Source organism: Haplochromis burtoni, unplaced genomic scaffold, assembly GCF_018398535.1.
Source record: "Haplochromis burtoni strain Fernald_Lab_line unplaced genomic scaffold, NCSU_Asbu1 Contig_32, whole genome shotgun sequence".
Taxonomy (NCBI): domain Eukaryota; kingdom Metazoa; phylum Chordata; class Actinopteri; order Cichliformes; family Cichlidae; genus Haplochromis; species Haplochromis burtoni.
Window position 1 is genome coordinate 3,156,850 of NW_024582393.1, and position 25,138 is coordinate 3,181,987.

General features: G+C 39.6%; 1 protein-coding gene across 1 annotated transcript; it reads left to right on the top strand.

Annotated features, from left to right (window-relative positions):
* The first annotated feature begins 3,637 nt into the window (after positions 1–3,637).
* LOC102296541 (synaptoporin) lies at positions 3,638–24,564 on the top strand. The gene is made up of 6 exons (XM_005918709.2): positions 3,638–3,810; positions 3,925–3,990; positions 21,846–21,970; positions 22,114–22,312; positions 22,526–22,717; positions 22,979–24,564. The coding sequence occupies exons 1-6, from the start codon at positions 3,793–3,795 to the stop codon at positions 23,228–23,230; spliced, it is 852 nt and encodes a 283-aa protein (XP_005918771.1). The 5' UTR covers positions 3,638–3,792; the 3' UTR covers positions 23,231–24,564.
* Positions 24,565–25,138: the final 574 nt, after the last annotated feature.

The following is a 25,138-nucleotide window of genomic DNA, read 5'->3' on the forward strand; positions in this document are numbered from 1 at the left end:
AGTGGAAAACTGCATCCAGGGCAGAGACAACCGCATTGTGCTGCTAACACAACTTTGGTTCTTTGCAAGCATCCACAGAGAGCATGCTAATGCTAAACTAGTCAAGAACCCAGGATGAAAGTGTTGGCAATTTCTCAGATTTATATTGTTAAATGATGATTATGAATGTGTTTCAGCTATTTTTTGAGTAATGATCACAACAAAGAGGAGAAATACCTCAGCAAACAAGCACAAACATTTGACCCAAAGCATACAATTAATTTGCATGAATGTAATTTTTTTTATTTCTGCTTAGCACTAGTGGTTAATCTCAAAGAGCCGATGAGAATCTAAAAAGACTTGATAAATAATCAATTCGATAAGTGATATCAATAATGGAAATGGAATTGGTAAATCTTATCAATATCCATCCCTAACCCTAGCCATGGTCTTTTCCTAAATCTTTCCAAATTATCCTATGTTGTACCAGACTGGAATCCTACACTGAAAAAATTTACTTTATTTACTTAATTCAATAATGGACATTGGTTGCACACAACTGTTTTGCTTTGGCAGAAACTTAAACAACTGAGTTAAATCAACACAACTTTTTCATATTGAAACATGTTTAGATGAAGTAAAGTGAGCTCTTGGAATATTTTAATCCTTCGCAATTTTGTCATTTTATTTCAACACTATTCAATAACTTTTAGCCCAGTACTTCTTGGTCACTTAATTACTACATGTTGTCTTTATATTACATAATGTTCAACAAAGTCTATAGTCCGGTTAACATGAGAATTGAATGGATCTATTGAACAACTACCATCCTCCTATCTTTGCAGGGGGGCTGGGGCATAACCCAGAAGTGATAGGTTACGAGGCAGAGTAAACCCTGTACAGCTCACCAGTCTATCACATAGAGACAAACAACCACTTGCACTTAGATTCATGGGTAGTTTAGAATCACCAATTAACCTAACTTAACTCTAACAACTGCAGGACTTTTAACTGTGGGAGGAAATCAGAATACCCAGAGAGAAACCAGTGCAAACTAGCCAAATTGTGGATTTGTGGATTTGAACCCAAGACATTCTTGCTGTGAGGCAACAGCGCTAACCACCATGCCACCAATCCAGGCTTAACCAAAGTAGGAAAGCTACGATTTCAAGGCTTGATGCAGAATTTTCTATACGTTTTTGTCCTTGACAGATTAAACCACAATAGAAAGCAATAGCATCCTTTTTTCCTGCAGATCTGTTATATTATATTTCATTAAATACTAACATTAAGAACAATAAAGATTATTTAGCTGCTCATGTAATCAGATACTTTGTTGAAACATGGTAGCAAAATAAAAATTTATGTAAAAAAGTGTAGTTAGCTAGTCTAGGTACATTGTGGGTTAAATCACACTGCCAAAACTGCCTCAAATTGTTGATGTGAGACTCTCTTGCTGTCTTTGTTTAACTAGAGTCCATGGTTCCAAGTAATAATTCTGTGATCACACACTCTGCAGTGAAATAGCAAGCCTTCATGAAAGCCCATAGCATTAGCTTGCTATATCAAACAGATCTTAACTACAAGGATAAAGTACACATGGGAGACTTCATTCCTCTTGTTCAGATTTTTTTGATTTCCTATGGTGAGAATATTAGCCAATCAGATCCAGCGATTCCCCAATCGCAAGGACAGAACCCTTGAGGCAGAGTGTGCGTGTGCGCGAGTATGTGTTTAGCTATGTGGATGTTGGCGAGAGAAGAAGAGGGAGAAAGAGACAGTGGAGGGAGAAAATGAAAGGGGAAGGGACGATAGAAGAGATCTTGTAAAATTAGCCACGCTGTCAGAGCAGTTTGCACTTGGTTTTAAAGGAAATGTCATCAGTGTAGCAGACTCAGGGAAGTCCTCCTTGCTCTCGATCATCTTGCCTGCAGTGGGACTCTGGCTTTCTCCCTCACTTTTCCCTCTCTCTGCTGTGGCAAACTCATTAGTGACAAACTGCTCCAGCTTCTCATGGAGTTGAACAAAATGGCATTCAGACAGCCGAAGGAAATCGCACAAAGTCACCTGCATGCGCGCGTATGAAAGAAAACTCGCATGAATGATGCCCTGGTTTGTGCCTGGTTATCTCGGATTACATAATGTCCACAATCTCTAAACAGTGAGTCACGTTTCCAGTGGATAAGTGATGTGACTTTATTTTATGGGACTACAGCTTCTGAACAATTATTCCAAAGTCTGGGAGATATCAAGTGGACCTGCAAATAGTTGTATTTGTTTGCTTTTATTTTGTTTTGTTTCAGGACATTATAGTTTTTCATTTCTCTTCAAAGGTTAGACCATGAAATTTTACTGTGCCGGCACACTTAATATTGGTCTCCCCCTATAGACAGCTGGGACAGACTCCAGTCCCCCAATGACCCTGAACTGTATCAGCACTTAAGAAAATGGATGGCATGGAGTTAAAATCAAGCTAGACCTAGAAAAAAATTAGCCTATTGCATAAGACATCCAGGTGTTAACTACCAGCATTTCAAAGCCAAGCAGCAACCTCCATGTGTGACAAATAAAGCCAATACAGAAGTGCCAAAAACCGCAGTTCCTCTACTGGCCACTTGACGCTGGCATTAAAAAAGTATTAAAAAGTATGTTTACAGTCTAGTTCAAGAAAATAGCTCTCCGGGTCTCCATGGATTTCCCTTCATAACAATGCTACATTGTATAACTTATTATTTTTTTTAATTTCAGAGTGATGCGGGTGAGACTTAAAGTTAGGGGAGTGAGTGCTTTGCTTGACAAATGTACTGACGCAGGGAGCTATGGACAATTGCTGTCTGCTCACTGCCACTATTTCAGCTAAGTAAAGTGGAACATTTTAACAATGTTTGTGCCATTGGTGTCTTTAAAAGCAGTAACAGGAAAATAAGTGCAGCACAAAAAAAATGCGCTGCTGTGTTGTTTAGCTCATCAAAGGCATGGCTGGTATTTTGTCTGTTACTTAGCACTAATTAGCACATATCTGTGCTGGGCTTCAGTTTATAAATGCAGCGCGGTAACCATGCTCGTGGTACATGGTAGCTTGAGTAACTGAAAACTTCACATCACTTTAAGAACTGTTGCACCTGGTGTAGAAATTATTATTATTATTATTATTATTATTATTATTATTATTATTATTATTATTACTACTACTACTACTACTACTACTACTAATAATAATAATAATAATAATAATAATGTGTACCTTTTAATTATGTCAGGTTTGTCAGTTGACAATACTACTGCATACATTAACAATGCATTTTTTTTGGCGTTTTGTTGTTTGTCTGTATTCTTAAGTCAATTAATTTCATGAACTGTGGATGATTTGTCCCATAAAAGTTTAAAATGACTTTACCTAGAGAGCTTTTTTTTTTTTTTTGCTACTAGCTCATTTATTTAGGAAAAATCGTCTTTCAGCTTGTTCACTGCCCTTGCTGTAATTTATTCCCATTAATGCGCGATTAATGGAAATTCATACATCGAGAGGAATTTGCAAAAATATCGATAAACTTCCAGCCAATGACAAAAACAAAGCAAACGCTCTTCTTTCTGGGGGCCAATCCCTGCTTGTCTCCATGGCAAAAGGAAAAGAAAAATCCTCGACTGTGGGTCGGTTTTTTCCGGTCGGACTCGGAATCAGAGCTCAGAGCGCCTCGCTGTTATCGCCACAGACGCATCAATCGGGTCCTGGTTCTCGGTTCTCGGTTGCTCATATACTCACGCTAGTAGAAAAACAAAAACAAAAAGAGCCCAAAGTACCCTGATTTTGAAATGGACACCGCCAACCAGGTGAGTAAATTAAAGCCACAGGAATGTGTTTGACTGCTGCTCAGCTGATCAGTGTGTGTTTAATTGATGATGGAAATTGGAATCTTTTTATTCTCCCGCCTTGTCTTCGCGCAGCTCGTTTCTGCGGGGACGTTTCAAGTACTTAAATTACCTCTGGGATTTATCCGTGTTTTGGAATGGGTGAGTTGGATCCATTTTTTTTTTTTTTGCACTACTTACATTAACCCCCTTTTGGCCATTTCAATTAGAAAAAAAACATGATTAGTTACATAATGTAGGGTTTGTGAGCTTTATCGCTAAAGCCCACATTTTTCTACACTCAGTAAACATCTGGTTGTGAAGAAATTCCTGCATCTGTAGGACGGAACTTAAACTTCACCGCATTTGTTAAGTGTTCCTGTGTGAATGCTGCTGTTTTTCATGTCTCCCACACCTTACCCGCAATCTACTCTGCTATGATGCTTTCCACTGTGACTAAAAGGCTTAAGTTTATGTGAGGATTTATAGCTCCGTGAGAACTACATGCCAGGGGAAACCACTATCTTTTCAATTATGCCTACTTGGTGCCAGCCCTGTGCATTTTGCGCTAGTCCCTGCAAAAAACCAAACAAACAAAAAATGCCCCATTTTACCCAAAGTGAGATGATATAACAGAAATCCAGAATACCAATGGGGTGTCCTAGCTCTGACTGAATTAAAGCTTTACCCTTTTCTGTCTAGGCGCCGGTTGTAGCTTCTTTTATTTGTTGTACAGTGCAGTGAAGCCCAGAGCCACAAAGAAAGAAAGGAGAAAAAAAGGATTAAGTGAATTTCTTTGATGTGAGTTTGGAGAAATTACTGTAGCCATAAGGGTATTCAGCTTTTGCTCAGATAGGATATGTGCGTGCGGAAGCTTGTCTTTCTCAATTTTGCAAATGCCATCAAAAGTGCAGAGAGTCCTCGAGCAGCAGTCTTCACTCTAGAAAAAAATAAAATACAAGCTGTTTTTCTTTTGCATGCAAATAAAGTAAACTCACTTTCAAGAGACACTTAAGCTGAGATAACACAGATGTCTGTCAGTGAGGTGAGTTTTCAAGTGCATCCCTTTTGGCTGTTTGTAGTGACCTAACTGTGATATTTGGGGGCCAGAGCCAAAGCACCATCTGTATGATGAAGATAGCGCACTGTCATAGTTCCCCGTGTGGGTCTTTGTGTAACTGTTTGCGTGTGTGGGTGTCTGTGTGTGGAAGGAATCACGTGTTGTTTTGTGAGCATGACTGCACACATTTTTGTTGCATCCATACATGCTGACATATTGATCCACTGGCTACCTGGTTATGTTTGCTTAGATGTATTAACCATCTTACGCAAGCCACAGTAAATCTTTGCATTTCACACACATACACACACACATACACCCCATGACAACATTATAAAAGTGACCTTTTCTCTCCTGCACCTTTTTTTTTCTCTTTCTCTTTAGCTGAGCACGTGAGAGCTGTTTTGAGGGCAGTTTTTCCAGTGTTTCTGTTGGCCAGTGGGCTCATAAACATGCAAACAATTCAAATTATGACCTGAGTATTCTGGTTTATTCTGCAGCACCTACAGTTCACCACCAGGTCTTATTCCAGTAGTAAGTTTTTCATCGTACTGCAGGGAGTCCTTATAAATGTGTAAAGATCTTGCCACCCTTTTCCAACTACTCAGAGAAAGTCTGAATATAAAAAAAGCCACCACATCATGGTAACCAAAAAATATAAGTATTGTTTAATTAAGTGTATTTATTCTCATATTTTTAAAGAAAATAGTGAATGTATTTGTAAAATATGTAAACTAGTATATGCAACTAGTAGCGATTTATCCGAGGTCCCAGTTGGATGTAAGAAGTGAGAAGCCTGCAGGGACTGTTTCCCACTGTCGCCCACCAAGTGACTTCCAGCTGAGACATGATGCTGCTCAGCATCACTGGATTATACAGGTATAAACAATGGGATGAGTATTATCACATGGAAATAAATAAATAGTGCATTGTGGATGCCTTTCAACCTCTTAGTGTGCTGATATCACACTATATTATTTTAGCTGACCAGCACATTGTTGTTATGGTGTTGCTACTTGGTCATGCTTGGCATTTGTAACAGCAACCGCTAAGGCAGCTGTGCAGTGGAAATGAAGCCATTTATATGTTTGCGCAGACAAATGCACATCCTTAACGTGTTTGTTCAATATTTCCATGTCTTTGCAAATCACTGTAATGCTCACCAGGCATAGAATTTGAGCAGTTAACCAAGATTTTTTTGTGTGTGTACAACTGTAACCAAAGTACTTAAAGTCTTACTTTCAACAACTGCAATGTTAAGGTCATGTAAAGGCAGTGTCTATGGCCACAGTACTGTGGGTGTGTTTGGGGTTGAATGACTGAAAGCATTTGCTAAGGTTAGGGACGTAGTAACACTGAGGCTCGCTTTAAGTGCAGGTCTGAGATGGGAAGTAAATTCTGGTTTTCCACATATGATAATGCACCCCGTTAGATGCAGTATTGTCCAGTAAGCATGAAATTCCTGGATGCTGAGCTGTTCTTCCCCTCAGGTCGAAGCATGGAAGCATCTGCAAAACCACAAGAATATTGGCAACCGCAGTACTTTTCTGTGTTTGATAATCATGCGTCATCATCTAAAAGCTTCTTTTAAATTTCTTCCCACACTATTTATGATACCAGCAGAAACATGTGCGTCACTTTGATTTGTTTACACACCCCAAGGCACTGAAGCCATTCTGCTGGGCAGAAATTGACATTTACTTAGTGAATGATAAACCTTTGACAAATAGAGGGTTGTATAAAGGATAAGTTAACCTTAGTTGCAGGACACTCGTAGGTTTACCATATTATTAGTCTGTGCTGGATCTGCACAAGATTAAGCATTTATAATCAGTCATGTCTTCAGGATGGTTTTACCACTCTGTGTGCGTCTGTGCATGCAGGCTCTTGGCCCGTTTGGCACACTGTCAGGGGCTGGCATATTCTGCTCCAAACAGCTGTAAGGTCCCCTCCTCTCCACCGTGGACCAACTCATGCAGAAGCTGTCCTTTGAGATGTGCCCAAACTCTTCACTGTGTGCGTCTTCATGCTTATGTGTATGCATTTGGTGGAGAGACGAGAGGATGCCAAGAGAGAGCAAAATTGTACAGTTGCTTGAGCACATGATGTAAATGGTAAATGTGTGTTTTGCAATGCACTGAAGCGTCGATGGGTTGTTGTGCCACTGAACACAGAGCAGTTTTACCAGTATTCTGTTAACTCATTGGTTTCCTTTACTGTAGAAAAAACTAAACTCATGCTGATGAGTAGCCTGCAGCATGATTCTAATTTATTAAGAAGGATTGTCTTCTCATCCAAAAACATTGACTGACCCACTGTTCTATGATGCCATCATTAGTACCTTACAGTAGGCAGTTTAGTTTGCCTTGAGTGGTCAGTGCACATGTGTGTGCGTGCATGTGTGTGTGTGTGTGTGTGTGTGTGCGCACGCAGGAAGAGAACAATTCAATTCAATTCACTTTTATTTATATAGCGCCAAATCACAACAGCAGTCGCCTCAAGGCACTTTGGATTTCATTTTTATGTTACAGTTGGCTCAACACTCCACCACTTTCAAGTACTTTATTCACAATAAGGTCATTTTCTTCTTTAAAAAATCATTTTTAATATACAACACAATTTTTGACGAGACAATTTCATTTACAGCTAAATTTGAGCTTTTGAATTCCAGCTTCTCTCATGACCAAAACAAGCACGATGTCAAAGAGAGGAAGTGAAAAGTATACAACAGAGTACCTTCAAAATAAAACAGTAAAAGCTAAAACCTACACTGAAAAAACTGGATGACACAAAAAGAGGAACTTAAAAAAAGGAAACAAGAAGAGAAAAAATAAGAAATAGGTGCATGTGGAATCAGTGTTTGTTAAAAAATAAAATACAGCACATAAAATTCTTGAAAAAAGTGGGCATGATTTTCAAGCTTAATTAACTAAAAGTCATTATCTTACTTATGTAATTTAATAGTAATAACCACTGATAATTAAGGCACATATACATCACATTGGGTCAAAACTGTTGATTCCTTTGTCAGAGCTGGAGATGAATTTAATTACTTGCATATTTCCGAGTCATAATTAGTACATATTTGTACAGCAAGTATATAGAAGTTTAGAGCAGCAACAGAAATACATCCATTACATTGCACTTCACTGAAGTGTTTGGGTAAATACAACACGTTGCATCCACCTGGTCCACTGTAGCCCTGTAGCATTAGTGTTGGGATCACCAGGCAGTGCAATCATATTTTGGGGGTCAACAGTACCACCCTAATTTATCCTTTGGACCAACTCAGTATCACAGTAAAGTGTGTAATAGACAGGTCCACTTTGTCCATTTAACACTTCATTCACTCCATTTTAGCCACCCAGCTTAATCATTTTTGCAGATTAAGGACCCTGGAATATACTACTTACCTTTCTGCTCACTACCGAGTTCTCACCTTTAAATATATTAGCTCCCCCTGCTGGGAAAGCAACTTCAGCATGTATGTCCATTTCACACTTTGCCTCATTAAAACGTGAAATGGACACTGTTAAATCAAATTGTTGAATGTTGTCATTGTGTTTCTTAAATTTGTAAAGTCTTAGTTCAAACAGTAGGATCAAAGCCATTCCTTTGATCCTGACCACCTCTCCAGCCAATTTGGTGCTGGGGGAGGCTGACATGGGTTTTATTGTAGATACACTCTATCTGAAAGATCTGTTTCTTGTGTTGTAAGCGTCCTGCTTTTATGATCCTTGTACTGAGCAGGAGGTCACACAAACGCACCCCCATAACACACACACGCACGCACGCACGCACGCACGCACGCACACACACACACACACACACATATAGTGCCTTGCCTTTTGTAACCACTGGGGGTTTTTTTTACAGTGGGAGGTGTTCTGTTGTATTGTGTAAACTGTAACTGTCATGGGAATAAATTGCTGCGAGGAGAGTTGCTCGTTGAAGGATTTGGGCTAGAGACAGGTGATGAGCATTATTCTCCACCGCCTGGTTCTGACCAAAGCTTCCCTCGTTAGCGAGTAAAAGACCGGTTGAAGATGTTCTGTCTTGGTTTCGTTCTTCATGACGAAAAAGTCTCTAAACTAGCAGGGCCTGTGGAAACACAGACCCAACAGACACACATGCAGAAATGGTGGCACGGCATGTCTGTTACATGTTTTGCAATGAAATTGTGTTGTTTGGACACACCCTGTACAACAGAAACCATGACAACATGTAAATAAAGTAGTAGTACTAAAAGGAGGGAGGTATTCTACAGCAGATGGATTATAGATAAACGGTACAATATTTATCTGAAACCAGGCAACATAAATTTAATTGTTGAACTGTCAAAAAGCTGAATTTGGCTATAAGAGACAATGCTGACTTGAGTGCAGTGTAGCAAAGGATAACATACCACAGTCTGGGGGTTTGATTGTTCATATTAACATTTAATACCAAAAACCAAGAAAAAGCAAGTTTTGGTGTTTGTTTAATTGTTAATGCCAGTGCTTGGTTTGTTTCAGCACTGCAGCTGAAAAGCCAAAACCAGCAAGGTGGAAATAGAGGTTATTACATATAATTACGTTAAATGGAAATTTGCTAATTTACAGGCCAAATTTACCAGAGATATAATTGGTTCCCAGAGTCTGAGCTGTCATGTATATACAGTGTGCTGGCCATTGTAAGAATTCTCATCTTCAGATGATGCCAACTGAACACTTGAGATTAGCTAGGATTTATGTTGTAATGCAAATCCCCATATGAGTAAAAAGCATGTGACTAAACAGAGTTGGGACAAAATTAGATGCATCGCACATTTCAGTATCTCTCTTTTTCTCTAATCGTTCATTCTTTGTTGACCTGTCACATCAGTAATATGTCACAAGGAAGGCCTTGACAGACAGTTGTACAATCCTTAGGACAAACATTTTTGCAGGGTCATAAGTTCTCTCACACACTGTGTCTGTAATTTCAGAGAGCATTACAGCAACTCAAAGAATGTCCTGGAGACTCAACGTTTTCACATTACAATCAAATAATTTACATTGTAAGGATTTGAGAGTATGTCTCCACAAAGTAACATTGTAAAAGCACCCCCCCCCCACACACACATACACACACACATACCTCAAAGGAAAATATATGAATGTGAAATGGAGTGAGATTGGTGACAGCTGCTGACAGTTATCACTAGAGATTTGCCAGGTCAAAGATCTGTTTTTCAGCACTAAAAAACTCAGTTGCTTTTGACAAGGGGACACAAGGCTACGAGAAAAAATGTGTCCACTCGGATTAAGATGTATAATATAGTAGTAAGAAATGTATGCATGGAAAACTCAGTGGTTCCACACAGATAATTGTATAAGCTGATGACCAACATTAGCCCATAACAGCCACAGTGCGGTTAAATGTGAAAATTTGTAGGCCAGATTTTGCCTGAGGACTTAAAGATGAGACGGGCCTGACATTTTCATTGGAGTAGATATGCTGTTTGGTAACAGTAAATCTATGAGTGACTGATAACAAGCTGGACTGCTCTTTTGTTCGGTCTGTGTACTCTCTGGAGAAGTGAAATGAGTGAAAATTTCTTAACTTACGTTGTTTTTTTTATGTGTGTTGATATATTGACATAAGATTGGCACCATTAGCATTAAGTAGTTATGCAAAAATAGGGTTTTTTTAAAGTTTTTTTTCTCTTTTTTTTATGTTGATCAGTGAAGCTATACCCGAGCACCTGATTTCAATTAGGAGAGATCATTTGAAAGAACTGAACATGCTTTAGTTATGTACAGGCCCCCAGTGGTGATGGGGATTAAAGCAGGACCCCATCAGGGTATCTATAGAAAATGTTTTGTTTTGCTTTTACTTTGGGAAATAAAACTATAAATCTCATCTTTAGTTTTGAAACATCTTCTGTCAAATTCAATATTAAACAGATTTCATAGGGAAAAGGTTTAACCTGAATATTTCATGTGCCGATACATCCACATAGAACAAAACAAGAATAAGAAAAAAAACTGTTTTGACGTTACAACGTATGATTATATCTGAAAGACACTGTAATTATGAAGTGATCTTAATTAAAGCTCATTGGGTTGTAAGATTTGGGGAGCTTTTAGATATGATGTGGCCTTTTCTAACCCATCAGGTCGGAGCTGGACCGCTGTACTCTTTAACCCTGTGAAGGTGGTCTGCCATCTGTGACTCAGACAGGAAAAGGTTAACCTGTCGTCTCCTGTAGCCAGACATGCTAACTACATGTGTTAAGGCTGGACAATATGACTTCAAATCCAAATCATGATTAATTAAACTACATTTTTATACGCCCACATACACATATAAATATATGTTCTTCTTGCCCTAATAGGTCACAAGGTTTGCACTGATTGATGGTCTGACCCTTATTTCCCCCAACAGGCTTTTCTCTGTGCCATGAAGTCTTGCCATTGAAAACATCTCTGCCTTGTAGTGTAATTGGATACTTTGAAGAAGTCAGTTTCATAAGGTTGTAATCCCTGGTCCTACTCATTTTAATCATATAGGGCTACCATAATATTTGAAGACAGAATCAAACTGTGGGTTTATGATACATTTTCATTGGGCAACCCCGTCTTCAAAGGGACAGTAAGTGTCGCCCTAGGATACGGCACCAGGTTCCAGTTGATCACCTGACTGAGTAGCCATGGAGAGACACGAAGAACACCACGAAGAGACATTGTTAAAAAAAAAAAATTGAAATTTTCTTGTGGTCAGTCAAGCTTACAGAGCCGGAGAGGAGAGAGATAAAAAGAAAGATGAATCTGGGTGGATCTGTGGTTGGCACAAAGCACTCCCTGTGCAGGAGGGGGATCGGCCACTGCTAAATGAGCTACTGATTTTGTTCTGTGGTGCTGCTATTGAAGATCAGACAGTGATTCACTGAGGGCTTGCAGTCTTTGCTTCTTAGTGTGACCTGATCCTTAGTAAGTGAAGAAGGTGGGTCTTTTTTGTAATGCAGTTGTGAAAATCACAATAAATGAAGTATAATCACGTGGGTTTTTTTGGTAGAAAAAAGCATGTATGTATGTAATGTGATAGAAAACATTCAGCTCTGCTCTGCAGCATTTATAGTGCTCAAGTCACACATCAGTGCCATCAACCGAAAAGTCTTATTAGAGAGAGAGAGAGTCTTTGTTGCAAATTAAAAACAAATAAATCAGAAAAATTAGATTTATGTTACCTTTTTGCACTGGAATGTCATTTTGAGTGATAGCCATCATCAAGTGTTGCGTAAAAGTTCACATATGTGTCTGTCTGCTTCCTCAAATGTGCTTCTATTTTTGTTACATGTTTGTAATTTTGTTTTGTACTTAACTAGCTGCCATAAAATTGCTCATGTTTGCACACTGGCAAGCTGCAGTACTGAGAGCAAGTGAAAGTATGTGTGTTTGTGTTGGTGTGTGCATAGATGCTAACCAATGCTTCTGCCTGACTGGAGAGAGTGAGATATTTTTACTCTGTGTTAACATACATACACATTGCATGCTCACATCTAGACCCATCTAGGCAAACACTCTGACACACATGCCCATGGAGTGATTATGCTAATTTGGAGTCGCATGTGGAGCCATGCACATGCAGACATGGAGTTCTAAATAACTGGAAATACTGTATAAATACACAAGAAAATAGAAAACAGATGAGAAAGTCAGACCTGTGGATAGATTTGGAGACTTCCTGATTGTCTGGGACATTCTGGAACAGGTTACACGATGTAATTGGTGTTTCAGCTCTCAGATCCAAAACATTTTTGCTGCCATCTCTTCAAATGGTCTTTGATCCAGTACATTTTTCCAACTATATTTAAAGGAAAAACCATTAGCTACATTAGCTGAACTAGCTTTTGTACTAGCTAGCTGAACGATAGCTGAACTAGCTAACGCCACTGGGAATAACTTTCAAGGAAACTTGTCACATAAGCAAAAGATGGCTATTCATTTGCACATGCTGTTTTGTTTACATGGATGAGGCTAACTTTGGTTTGACTCAAAGATAAGCAAATGATATTATTAGTGAGAAGTATAACTTTCATTTGAAAGTGTTATATTTGTCCCAGATACATTTCTATGATTGAAATATAAAATATAATACTGTAAAAAGATCTTGAGCCACCCCTATTGTTCTTTACATTTTTTCTAGGAAAATGAGAAATAGGTAGTAATTTAATGAAATATGAATAGACCTACACAGAAATTGTACATAAGCAAACGTTCTAAGCAGTGGGAAAGTTGATATTTGGTTTGACCACCTTTGCTCACAGCCTGAAATCTCTTAGGCAAACTTTCTTCTTATTTCTTAAAGTAGTCTTCAGGGATAGTTCTGCAGGCTTCTCGAAGGACATTCAAAGCTCTTCTTTGGATGTTGACTGCCTTTGTTTGGTGCTCTGTCAACATGATCTAACACTTCAATAATGTTGAGGTCTGGGCTCTGGGGACGCTTATCCATGATGGAAACTGTTCCATTTCATTTCAAATCACATGCTTTCCATAAGGTGTATCATGTTGGATTAAAATTGGACTTCCGTGTTCATAATTCCATCAATTTTGATAAGATTTCCAACACCACTGGCTGAAATGCAGCCTCCACTGTGTTTCACAGATGGCTGTAGACACTCACTGTTGTATCTTTCTCCTGGCATTCTCTGCACATAGTTACAATGATCTGAACCAAAAAAAATTCCCTGTTTCCTTTTCTTTTCGACAGCCACCCTACGACTAAGACTATTTCTGTAAATGGAGGGCCAGATGCATTTTTCAGGTTCTGTCAGGTCTTTGGTGGACTATTTCTTTTTTCTTAAGGACATGGCTTCCAGCACTGGACTAAAAATAAGTGGAAAAAGCCCCCAAAGAAAGATTTTGAAAGTTCTTATGATATCTTAGAGGAGCAGCGCTCCCCAACCTCCCAACCCACCAACCCACTGGTCCGTAAATCATTTGGTACCGGGCCACGAGAGTTGAGGCTCATGTGTGAAATTTATGGTTTTCAGGGTTTTTATCATTTTTATCGTTAACTCAGTTTCCCTGGGCCTTTTCCCGTTATGAATAAATCTTCTTTTTTTGGTACTGGTTTTATTTTGTTGTATTTATCTGCGACATCTTAAAGGCCTGAAAATATTGTCGGACATAAACCGGTCCCTGTCGCAAGAAAGGTTGGGGACCGCTGTCTTAGAGAATTACTGTTCAAGACTACTTTAAAAATAAAGTCTGGTTGCTTGAAAGCAAAATTTCAAGAAATGAGTGGTGGCTTAAGATGTTTTTACTGTACTCTTAGGACGTATCAAACTGTCCCGACTTTGAACCCAAACTCCACTGTATTTTATTTCATCATTTCGTTTTTCCTCCTCCTGAGGCAGCCACTTTACACTGCACCGACTCCTATTGACTTGAATGGAGCAGGTGGATTGTGTATGACTGTATGTGTTGCATCTGTGCCGAGGTTTGTGAAAATGTCAAGTGCAGCTCATCAGCGAACTCATGTTTCAGCTCATTTTTCCGATCCTCACCTCCCCCACTCAGTGTCACTTCCTCTGCCGCTCTTATCAGGTCCTTGTGTTGAAGCAGCTCCTTCATTTTCTCACGTAATTCTCCTCATTTTTTTCATTTGCATCCACAGATACCATTCTTTTAAATATTATCCACCCCTGATTTTGTTGCATGTTTGGTTCATCTTTTTGCTGCTCCCTAGTTATTTTCCTGTTTTTCACAACAGAGAGTATGTCTACTGGACAGTGGGTCGAATTGCTGGTGGTCAAGCCTGAAGCCAGTGTATCAGTTTCATAATCCTCAGCCAGCCTACGCTCCTTCACAGTGCTTGCTCACATCTCCATTTAAGCCCCCAACACTGCTCGAGCTACACTCTCAGACAAAACCATTGCACTCTTATCCACTACCGCTCGTTTAAAACTGTAGATAATATCACAGTTGCTTTTTCTTAATTCTTATTTGAAGTGCAAATATGTCTTAACACTGGTTTGAATGCAAATTAAAATATTCACATTAGTGCTTTTCAGTACCTTTTTGGGTAGAGGAGATGGCGGCAAACACGGAGATGTTTAAAGGCTTTGTTTGCATTGCAGGCGGGTTTCATTCCTGCGCCCTGGCTTTTCTCTCTTCTTCTCTTTGTATCCGTCTCTCCCTTTTTGCTTTCCCTCTCTCCCCTCCTCTCTCATTCCCCTTCTCTCTATCTCTTGTTCCCTGAGGAGCCCAGCTGGGAGAGGCAGATAAACACATGGGAGCGCGAGGCTTAGCATCCACCCTACTTCCACAATGCCACGCTCTCCTGTTCAAAGGCCCCAGCCAGAAATGAGAGGGGCTAAACCCGAGCTGAAAATCACAAGCAGGGGAGGCAGCTGTAGGAGTACGTATATACACAAGCAGAGAGACAGGCAGAGAGTGATGTTTATCTGGGGCTGTCTTTGATAATTACGATGGAGCATTTACTCTGTCTCTCCCCTGGTCACTTGTTTTTTCTACTGTTTGTTTACCCAGAAATGCACATACGCTACTCAGCAAGTACAATATCTGTCAACACTTTGAGGTGCATATGATTAAGCAGCACATGCACATTAGTTAAACGTGTGTTTGTTTGTTTGGTTGGGGTTTTTTTTTTTTTTTGGGGGGGGGGGGGCATGTTTGTTTATAGGCCGGCAAATTTCAGAACAGAACAAAGCTAAAGACAGTGATGCACTAACAAACACTTCAGTGGAGGGATTTCCAAGAGAGGTTGCAGCTGTGCACCATGACAGCTAGGTAAGCAGCAGTCAGCCATCACCTGAGGCCTGAAGCTGCAAGTGGAAAGTGGAGTCCCCTGTTTATCATCTGGCTGTAATCTCGGTTCACCTGAACCTGCCAAACCAAGCTGGGTCCTTTGTGACCCTGATTAGCTTGGCAAAGCAGCATCTAGTATTGTGCATTTATGCCCCTGTGAGCTCACTGTTGCCACTTAGCCTTAAAGATCAGATTATACAACTAGGGAAACTTGGAGAATAACTTCACTTTTCTACAATTTCATTGAATCTATTGATGGTTTTCATCAGGCATGTCAGCATACTAGAAATGTAGCAAATACCAATACCATTAAAATAACAGAATTCTCGACACCAAATTTGCTACCAGAAAAAGATGATCCAGTATACTTGTTATTCGTAAACATGTTAACGTCTGTTGACAGGTATAAAGGTATAACATTAGATACATTATGTTGGTGTACATTTATATCAATGCATTTATATAAATGATAGTAGAACATTTTCTACAGTCAGTGGTTTATTTAATGTTAGCTATTGCAAATGGAATATTATTCACACCACCGTGGCAATGGCCGCTTTTTTAAACAAATGATAATGTGTTTTTCAGGATAACATAACAGGGATAACACTTTGGATATTGAACTGAAAACTCGGTCAGTCACTCAGTCAGTCAGTCACTCAGTCATTGAACAGACCTGGATGCTGCTCTTTTGTATTTCCTCGCTTGCTCTGAAAAGCACAATTTGCATATTGCCTTCTGCAAGTCAGCTATCACTTGACTCTTTTGCCTTAAACAAGCATGTCGGACACAGGGATAACAACAAAACAGACAATCCACCAAAGGCTGCAGTGAAGAGAAGACTTTTATACACATCAGAGGGTTGGACACAGGAGCATAACCAGACACAGATGTAAACAAGGACAATCAGCCGGGGGCAGAAGTAAAGGTAAATACAAGACGCTAAAGATACCTGATTACAAAAATGAGAACTAGCTCGACAGAGGGAAACACTTTTTTAGAATTATGAACAGTAATGGGAAGGAAAAGGGACAAGAATTAAATTCAAGTACCAAACAATAAAACTAACGAGAACTCAATTACAACATATACATAAAGAATAAAACACAGGTTGTGAATAACAATAGAAACAGAAAAACACCAGAAATGACAAACCACTTGGCAGCAGTTGTGGAGGAACTGCAGCCTTGGTAAGATACACTCCCTACAGTACATACGGTGCTACCAACACTGTAACTGTTGCATTTCAGAGTTATGATATCAAAAGGTATCATAACGACTGGTTCTGGTTGTAGTTTACGTTGCTGCCACTGTCAGCTGTAATGTTTCTGGACTGGAGTGTGTTAGGGACCTTTTGTAAGAAACTGCCCATTAATGAGTTCCCTCCTATACTACGTGCATTAAAGGGCTTATTCCTATTTATTTTCAAACAACCAAAATATAATAATAAAATGATACAGTAACCCAGTGTTTGATATAACAACAGCTAAATAGACAACAATGCGACCAGTGGTTTGTAGGGCTATTCACCCAATATCACGCTAGCTGTGTGCCACGTGTGGACAGTGAAGCATTGTCGGTGTAGCTCTTCTCTCACACTGTGTGATCTTTAACTTCCCCATATCCATATTTCATTTTCCTTTTGATTACTCATGCCGCAACAGTATAAGCTTGTGTCTAAATGACTCACAGTGCACTTATGTCACTCAAAGGTTCTTGTGTTGAAGAATACCTAAACTTAAGTAGATGCTGAAATAGACCCCAAAACGGGTTTCCAGGAACTGTAGCCGTCCCCAGTTTTGCTGTGCAGAACCACAGGAAGGACTTCCTCCAAGGACTATGAAAAAAGTTCTTCTTAAGAAAAAGAAGGTCAAGTGTCGCTGTATCAGTTTATGATCAGTAAATGTGTTTATTCATGACTTATAAGTAAATATAACTCCACCTGTAACTGCATTCTGGTGTATAAACAGAAAATTAATGTTGAAAAAATGCAAAAAGAAGAAAATGATACTAAAAATCTTGTTGTTGTTTTTTTTAAAGCATTATGACACAAAAATTTAGCCTATCAAACGGTCTCAGTGCTACTCAGTTTTGTTACTTCAGTTTCTACTGGTAGAAAATGATAAATAGCTGCTTATAAACTACAAACCAAATGAAAGAAATGAAGCTTATGGCTACATTATAAATTTGAACAATAACACAGCAGAAGCAGTGAATGAAGGGTGGGGGTGTAAATGAAATGTAAAATAAAATTCATACAACTTTTCTAGTACTTATAAAGTTAGGGGGACTCAGAAATACTAAAAAAATGACATCAATTAAAACATTTTGACACCTTCATTTAATGTCTACAGTTTCATTTGCAAATATCTGCTGAATTTTAGCGGCTCATCTGGGACGCACTCACTGATTTCTCATTGCATGACCCATAAATCTTTTCTTTGCAAGATGACATGTGTGTGCTTAGCCCCTGTTCCCTTCACGAACATGAAAGCATCCATTCAGTGTGGCATAGTCCAGCTCAGTGATCTGATAGTGCCCTCCAGAGGCTGACATTCTTTCAGACAAGCAGAGATGCTGCATAACCTCCACAGCTGCTGGCAAGCTGCATGTCCAGCTGCCTGTAATATGGGAGAGGGGAGGCTAATGCTAACCAGGCGTCAGGTCTGATTATGGTGATTATGGTTGTGAGAACTCTTGAGGCTATGAGAGCTTTATATGGACAACTGGGCTAGGGGAGGAAAGATGTTAAGGGCAGGGGAAGTGTGTGACTATGATTATGTGCTCGCTGCACGTTCATGTTTGGTGACTGTAATGAGCAGCTTGTTTTCACTTCATGTGTGTTTTATGCATTTGGACTTATTCACAATGGAAGCGGTGTCGTGTCAGCAACCTTTTTTAATCCCCAGTCATGAAAGCCCCAGGCACATAGAGCAGAACCACTGAGGTACTGTAGTAAGTGGAATTTGACACAATTCAATTCAATTCAATTTTTTTTATAAAGCGCCAAATCACAACTACAGTCACCTCAAGGCGCTTTATATTGTAAGGTAGACCCTACAATAATACATACAGAGAAAAACCCAACAATCATATGACCCCCTATGAGCAAGCACTTTGGCGACAGTGGGAAGGAAAAACTCCCTTTTAACAGGAAGAAACCTCCAGCAGAACCAGGCTCAGGGAGGGGCGGGGCCATCTGCTGCGACCGGTTGGGGTGAGAGAAGGAAGACAGGATAAAGACATGCTGTGGAAGAGAGACAGAGATTAATAACAAGTATGATTCAATGCAGAGAGGTCTATTAACACATAGTGAGTGAAAAGGTGACTGGAAAGGAAGCGGCCACAGAAGAGGGGCCTGAAAACTGAAGGCTCTCCCTCCCATTCTACTTTTAAATACTCTAGGAACAACAAGTAGGCCTGCAGAGCGAGAGCGAAGTGCTCTAATAGGGTGATATGGTACTACAAGGTCATTAAGATAAGATGGGGCCTGATTATTTAAGACCTTGTATGTGAGGAGCAGGATTTTGAATTCAATTCTGGATTTAACAGGAAGCCAATGAAGGGAAGCCAAAACAGGAGAAATATGCTCTCTCTTTCTAGTCCCTGTCAGGACTCTTGCTGCAGCATTTTGGATTAGCTGAAGGCTTTTCAGCGAGTTTTTTGGACATCCTGATAATAATGAATTACAGTCGTCCAGCCTGGAAGTAATAAATGCATGAACTAGTTTTTCAGCGTCACTCTGAGACAGGATATTTCTAACTTTAGAGATGTTGCGCAAATGGAAGAAAGCAGTCTTACATATTTGTTTAATATGTGCGTTGAAGGACATGTCCTGGTCAAAAATGACTCCAAGGTTCCTCACAGCGTTACTGGAGGCCAAGGTAATGCCATCCAGAGTAAGAATCTGGTTAGATACCATATTTCTAAGCTTTTCAGGGCCGAGTACAATAACCTCAGTTTTATCTGAATTAAGAAGCAGAAAGTTAGCGGCCATCCAGGTCTTTATGTCTTTAAGACATTCCTGCAGTTTAACTAATTGGTGTGTGTCTATCTGGCTTCATGGACAGATAGAGCTGGGTGTCATCAGCATAGCAGTGAAAATGTATGCTATGTCTTCTAATGATCTGCCTAAGGGAAGCATGTATAATGTAAACAGAATTGGTCCTAGCACTGAACCCTGTGGAACTCCATAATTAACCTCAGTGTGTGAAGAGGACTCTCCATTTACATGCACAAACTGGAGTCTATTAGATAGATATGATACAAACCACTGCAGTGCAGTACCTGTAATACCTACAGCATGTTCTAATCGCTCTAATAGGATATTATGGTCGACAGTATCGAACGCTGCACTGAGGTCTAGCAGGACAAGCACAGAGATGAGTCCACTGTCAGAGGCCATAAGAAGATCATTTGTAACCTTCACTAAAGCTGTTTCTGTGCTGTGATGAGCTCTGAAACCTGACTGAAACTCTTCAGGAGTATTTAGTGAAAGAAACTTGTAAGAAAGACTAGCCCCTCAAATATTCAAGATGATAAACTGTAGTATTATCCATCCATTTATTCATTTCTTTAGCCTTTTATTGATCTCATTGTACGCAAGGGACTTGAGCTGGTCCCAGCTGACATAGTGCGAGAGTTTGCCAGTTCTATGGCTTCCTAAAAATATCAGTATGACTTGTGGCTTAACATTTTCGTAGTAAATTTTTTTGTCAAGTACCACATTTGCTTCTTGTTAATTCTGTATCCTTTCGAGAGGGCCATTCCTTATAAAATTGTCCCTTCCTTGTACAAAAGTTCGACATTTTGGAATATTGTTTTCCACCATCATCTAGAGAAAAGTGGAGGAAACTTACATACTTTATTTTTGCTATAATGACTTATAACTCACAAATACTTTTTCTGCACAGAAATATAACTTTAGGTTTAGATTAGGTTTAGCGAAACATCTGAGTTTAGATTTAAAGAGAAAACTTGTTATAAGTCTGATTTTTTTTCCTCTCTATGCATGTTTTGTGACTATATATGTATAACTATATATGCATCACTCTGTCACAATTTTCTTGTGTTTCTCAGGGCCTAATGCCATTCAACACCTGTTCCTGTCATGCTGTTAACACAAGTGTCCAGCCAACTACAGATACCACTAAAAGATCAAAGGGCTGCCAGCACAATTATGCAATTAATCTTTTTGCTAGACAGGACACCTGAAGAACAAAAGAAAATGTTATATATGACTCATATATACATATCCATAAGACAAAGTCATTTGCACTGATCAACTACTTTTCTGTTTTTGAGGGACACATTTCACACACAATAGCATTTCACTATAAAGGATATTCAAATGCTTCCCAAACCATCTTTGAGTAGATTTTCCTTTGTCCACTTGTTTGTATGCATGTAGTTTTTTTTTTGTTGTTTTTTTCCCCCAGTGACCAGTGGAATTAAAGTTAATTTAGATAATGCTTCTTCTAACCCTGATTCCCCAGATAGGTATCTGCAGGCATTATGAGATAGTGGTGAGATTATAAAATATGTCTAAACAGACAGCAGACCATAAAGTGATGATACAGTCTCTGGTACTTAAATGGTGTTCTGCTGCCCCCAAATGGCAAACAAATTAAAAATAAAGTCCTAACAAATCTGCAATGTGGCTTTTCCCCAGCCATGATTTCAATTACTGCTAATCAGTGTTAACCTGTGTAAAGTTTAGCTGGACTTGAGTCACACAATAGCCTGCAAAGTAAAAACAACAGTAGTGTGGAGTGATAGAATGCAGCAGATGAGTCAAACTGAGTCTCCTTCACATTGGAACTTTCTTCTATGTAAAACTGTAACTTTAAGTTTTTGGTAAATGATTGTTATCAAGCTGAGAAGGAAAAAGTAAACGTTACCCAACCGTCCATCCATTTTCTACTGCTTGGGGGGTTGGGCCGTGGTGGCAGCACCCTAAGTGGAGCCCAGAACTCCCTCTCCTCAGCCACTTCCTCCAGCTCATCCGGGTGAGCCTGCTCATCTGCCCAACCCTGTACTGAGGCCTTTGTTAATGTGTTTGAAGAAAATTGATTGTTCTCTTCTCAGAGTGTCCCCTTTATATTACTTGTAGTATCTTTTTTGGATGAGCATGTGATGCTTTTTTCTTTGTGTTTCTGCAGCTCTTTTCCATCTTCGCATTTGCAACATGTGGCGGTTATACTGGGCAGCTGCAGGTTAGCGTGGACTGCATGGAGAAGGCCAGCAGCAACCTCAGCATTGGCATTGACTTTGGTTATCCTTTCAGGTGATTGGCCTTCATGTGTCTGACAGCCTGCTGACATTTTGGGATCTAAGAGCTTTATATGAAATGTATGAACTGCTGACAGTGAAAGTTAATTGTTCATTGCTTTTGTACTTGACCCGTGCATGCGTGCGTGTGTGCACCAGGTTGCACCAGGTGTCCTTTGAAGCACCCATGTGTGAAGCCATGAGGAGGGAGCGTGTTTTCCTGACCGGAGACTATTCATCCTCTGCTGAGTTCTTTGTCACCATTGCAGTCTTCGCCTTCCTTTATTCCCTCACGGCTGCCATTATCTACATCTTCTTTTTAAACAAGTACCACGAAAACAGCCGAGCACCACTCATTGTGAGTACAGTCGATGAAACACTTTCTCAGTCCTTATTAGGTAGTTTATCAAGAGTACGTTATGCACATAGTCTGACCCTCTATTCTTCCAGGTTGACGTCTTCCATTGACTCACAAACTAACTATTCACTCATTTAAAGTAAGCATTTAAAGTAATGCTATAGTTTTATTGCGCTGAATTCTCATGGACATGATCGCTCTCGTTTCTTCCAGGATTTTGTAGTGACAGTAGTGTTCTCCTTCTTGTGGCTGGTCAGTTCCTCCGCTTGGGCCAAGGCCCTGTCCGATGTCAAAGTGGCCACCGATCCAGATGAGGTGCAGCTCCTCATCTCTGCCTGCAAAGACCAGACCAACAAATGTGGATCTTTGCATGGACCTCGCTGGTCTGGACTCAACACCTCAGTGGTAGGTATAAAAGATGTGGAAATGCATGAAAAGATCAACTAGAAAAGCTCAGTTTTCTGAACATGTTTAAACTGATGTGTGGAACCTGAAATAGCTGAACAGTGTGAACGACTGATGTTATGGTAGTGTATGGGAGATGTAACCAGTGAAAAAGGCAGAAATTGTGGTTCAAGCTGAATGAATATGTGGGGGCAGTTATGCCAAGATTATTTGAATGTTTTGATGTTTATTGTAAATTTGTTTCTTTCACTGTCTCTTCAGGTTTTTGGGTTTCTCAACTTTGTTCTATGGGCTGGAAACATCTGGTTTGTCTTCAAGGAGACCGGCTGGCACAAGGGTGCTTCAAGATTTGCAGCCGGGGCGTCTGAGAAGCAGGGCGGCACATTTAGCCAGCAGTCATACAACCAGGGAAGTTTTGACCAGTCAGGGAGCTACAACACCCAGGGCAATATGGGTCAGCCATCTGAGTATAGCCAGGTGGGAGGGCCCACTTCCTACCCCAGTCAAATGTAATTGTCTCTTTTCATTTTGCAAGTAGCACCTCAGCGTCTTTAAGCAGGGCAATCAGGCGTGATAGAAGAAGACGGAAGTGAAGTTTGTCTGTGCAGAATGCAAAACGGTGGTCATAAAACCAATGTCAGTGTGTCCAAGTACACTCATTGTAGATACAAGTGTTGTTGGGTAAAGTTATTAGATATAGTCTTTTACTCCTTCTCTTTCAGAGGTGTTGTTTGCTGAATGCTGTATTTCTTGTAGTCTGAAACACATTAGTAACAGTTTCTCTCTCTCTCTGTGCTCAGTAATTGACATACAATGTTTTGATTGGATGTCTTTTCCAAAGTGGTTTGCATTCTGTTGTGGAAGGAAAAAGTACTCCGTGTTTGTATACTCCAAAGTTTCCAAGTGCATGATGTTTTATGTGTTCTAATACGCTTTCTGTGAAACAAAGGGGGGTGGGGGAGACATGCATTTTATCTCTGAAAGTTTACACCCTGACTGATTACTAGACGTTCATCAGTTAAGTATTACTACAAGTGTAATTTCTTTTTAATCTAATAAGAAATATATTTTGATAATGGGAATTCACATATCAATTCAGAATAAATTCAGTGATTTGTCTGTGACACAAACGCATTCCAGCTTCATTCTAACACTGGCTACTGACGATGTCAAAAAGTCTTCAAAAACTAAGGCAATAACTTCATTCTGCAAAACATACAGGGAATGTGCAAGAAAACCAAATTGTATATGCAACCATTGCAGCATGTAGTTTCTGTTCCCTTCATTTTCATTTCTTCTGCACAGGCAGCATCACATTGGCATTTTATTTGTAAAGAGGGAGTTTGTCTCCCCTTATTGTTTGCAAGTGGCTGCTCCTGCTACAAATGCCTGGGACTGCTTCCTATGCCATCGTCAGACTGATGAGTAATTCCATATCCAAGTTCCACCTCTCTAAAGCATGACCAGAGCATCCACACACACTAATAAAGCCCAGCAAAAAAGCTATAGTGACAACAGAAGACTAGTGAATATTAGATTCATCTGTATATAACGGCTACTGAGCTTTAGTTTACTTTAAAAATCACAGTTCCTTTCTGCACCACAGAGGTGTGACTGTGTGTATGGTAAAGTCAAAATCAAAGGATAATGCGTGGTTGCTGTTTGTTTACATTAATGAGACTTGTGCAACCCTGTTCTTTGAACTTCTAAGCATGTGGCTTGCATCAGTGTAATAAAGTAGACTGAACATCCATGCACTGTATAATAATCTGGCATCCTTGATGACTGTGTACAGGTCAGGAATTCAGGAATTCATCCTAATAAAAATGTATAAATTTGTCCATAAACGACTTCTTCATCTGTTCTGATATCTTGATTTGATCTGTAACCTCTGACCCTTTTCCTTGATTTCCCAAGAACAAAGCAAGGACACACGGCTGTCTTTCTGTTTGACATAAGAAACGCAAACTGAGACACAAATGTATGTGGTGTCTCTGCGTGTAGGTTTTGGAGTGTAACAGTTCATCTTTTACCGTACCTTATTCACTTTCTGAACTACACTATAGAAAATAAAGCAAAGAGCAATAAACACATACATGGATTTCATCATACCACTCTGAAATTCCTAGAAATTGATTTCTGAATGTTTTGGTGTCTTCATAATGTTTACTTAAAAAAATGTGTATTTAAATAGTTTTATGTACAGTAATAGTAATAACAGTAATGTGTCCTCATGATTTATGTCTGTGAAGGTTCTCAGTCATCCAGGTCATCGTAGTCAAAGGAGCTTGGAAAGAAAATGTCTTCAAGCAACTTAAAGAAGTCCAGACGCTTTTCTTTCCAAGCTCCTTTGACTCCTCATGATTTAGTGTGTTTTCCTTTGTAGCACTCAGTGGCCTAAAGTCCAAATCTTAAAATCCA

Bases quoted from the DNA above. Each gene is read 5' to 3' on its own strand.
- LOC102296541 (XM_005918709.2), top strand. The intron at 3,991-21,845 runs GTGAGTTGGATC...GTGTTTCTGCAG, and splicing joins TTATCCGTGTTTTGGAATGG to CTCTTTTCCATCTTCGCATT. The intron at 22,718-22,978 runs GTAGGTATAAAA...CTGTCTCTTCAG, and splicing joins CTGGACTCAACACCTCAGTG to GTTTTTGGGTTTCTCAACTT.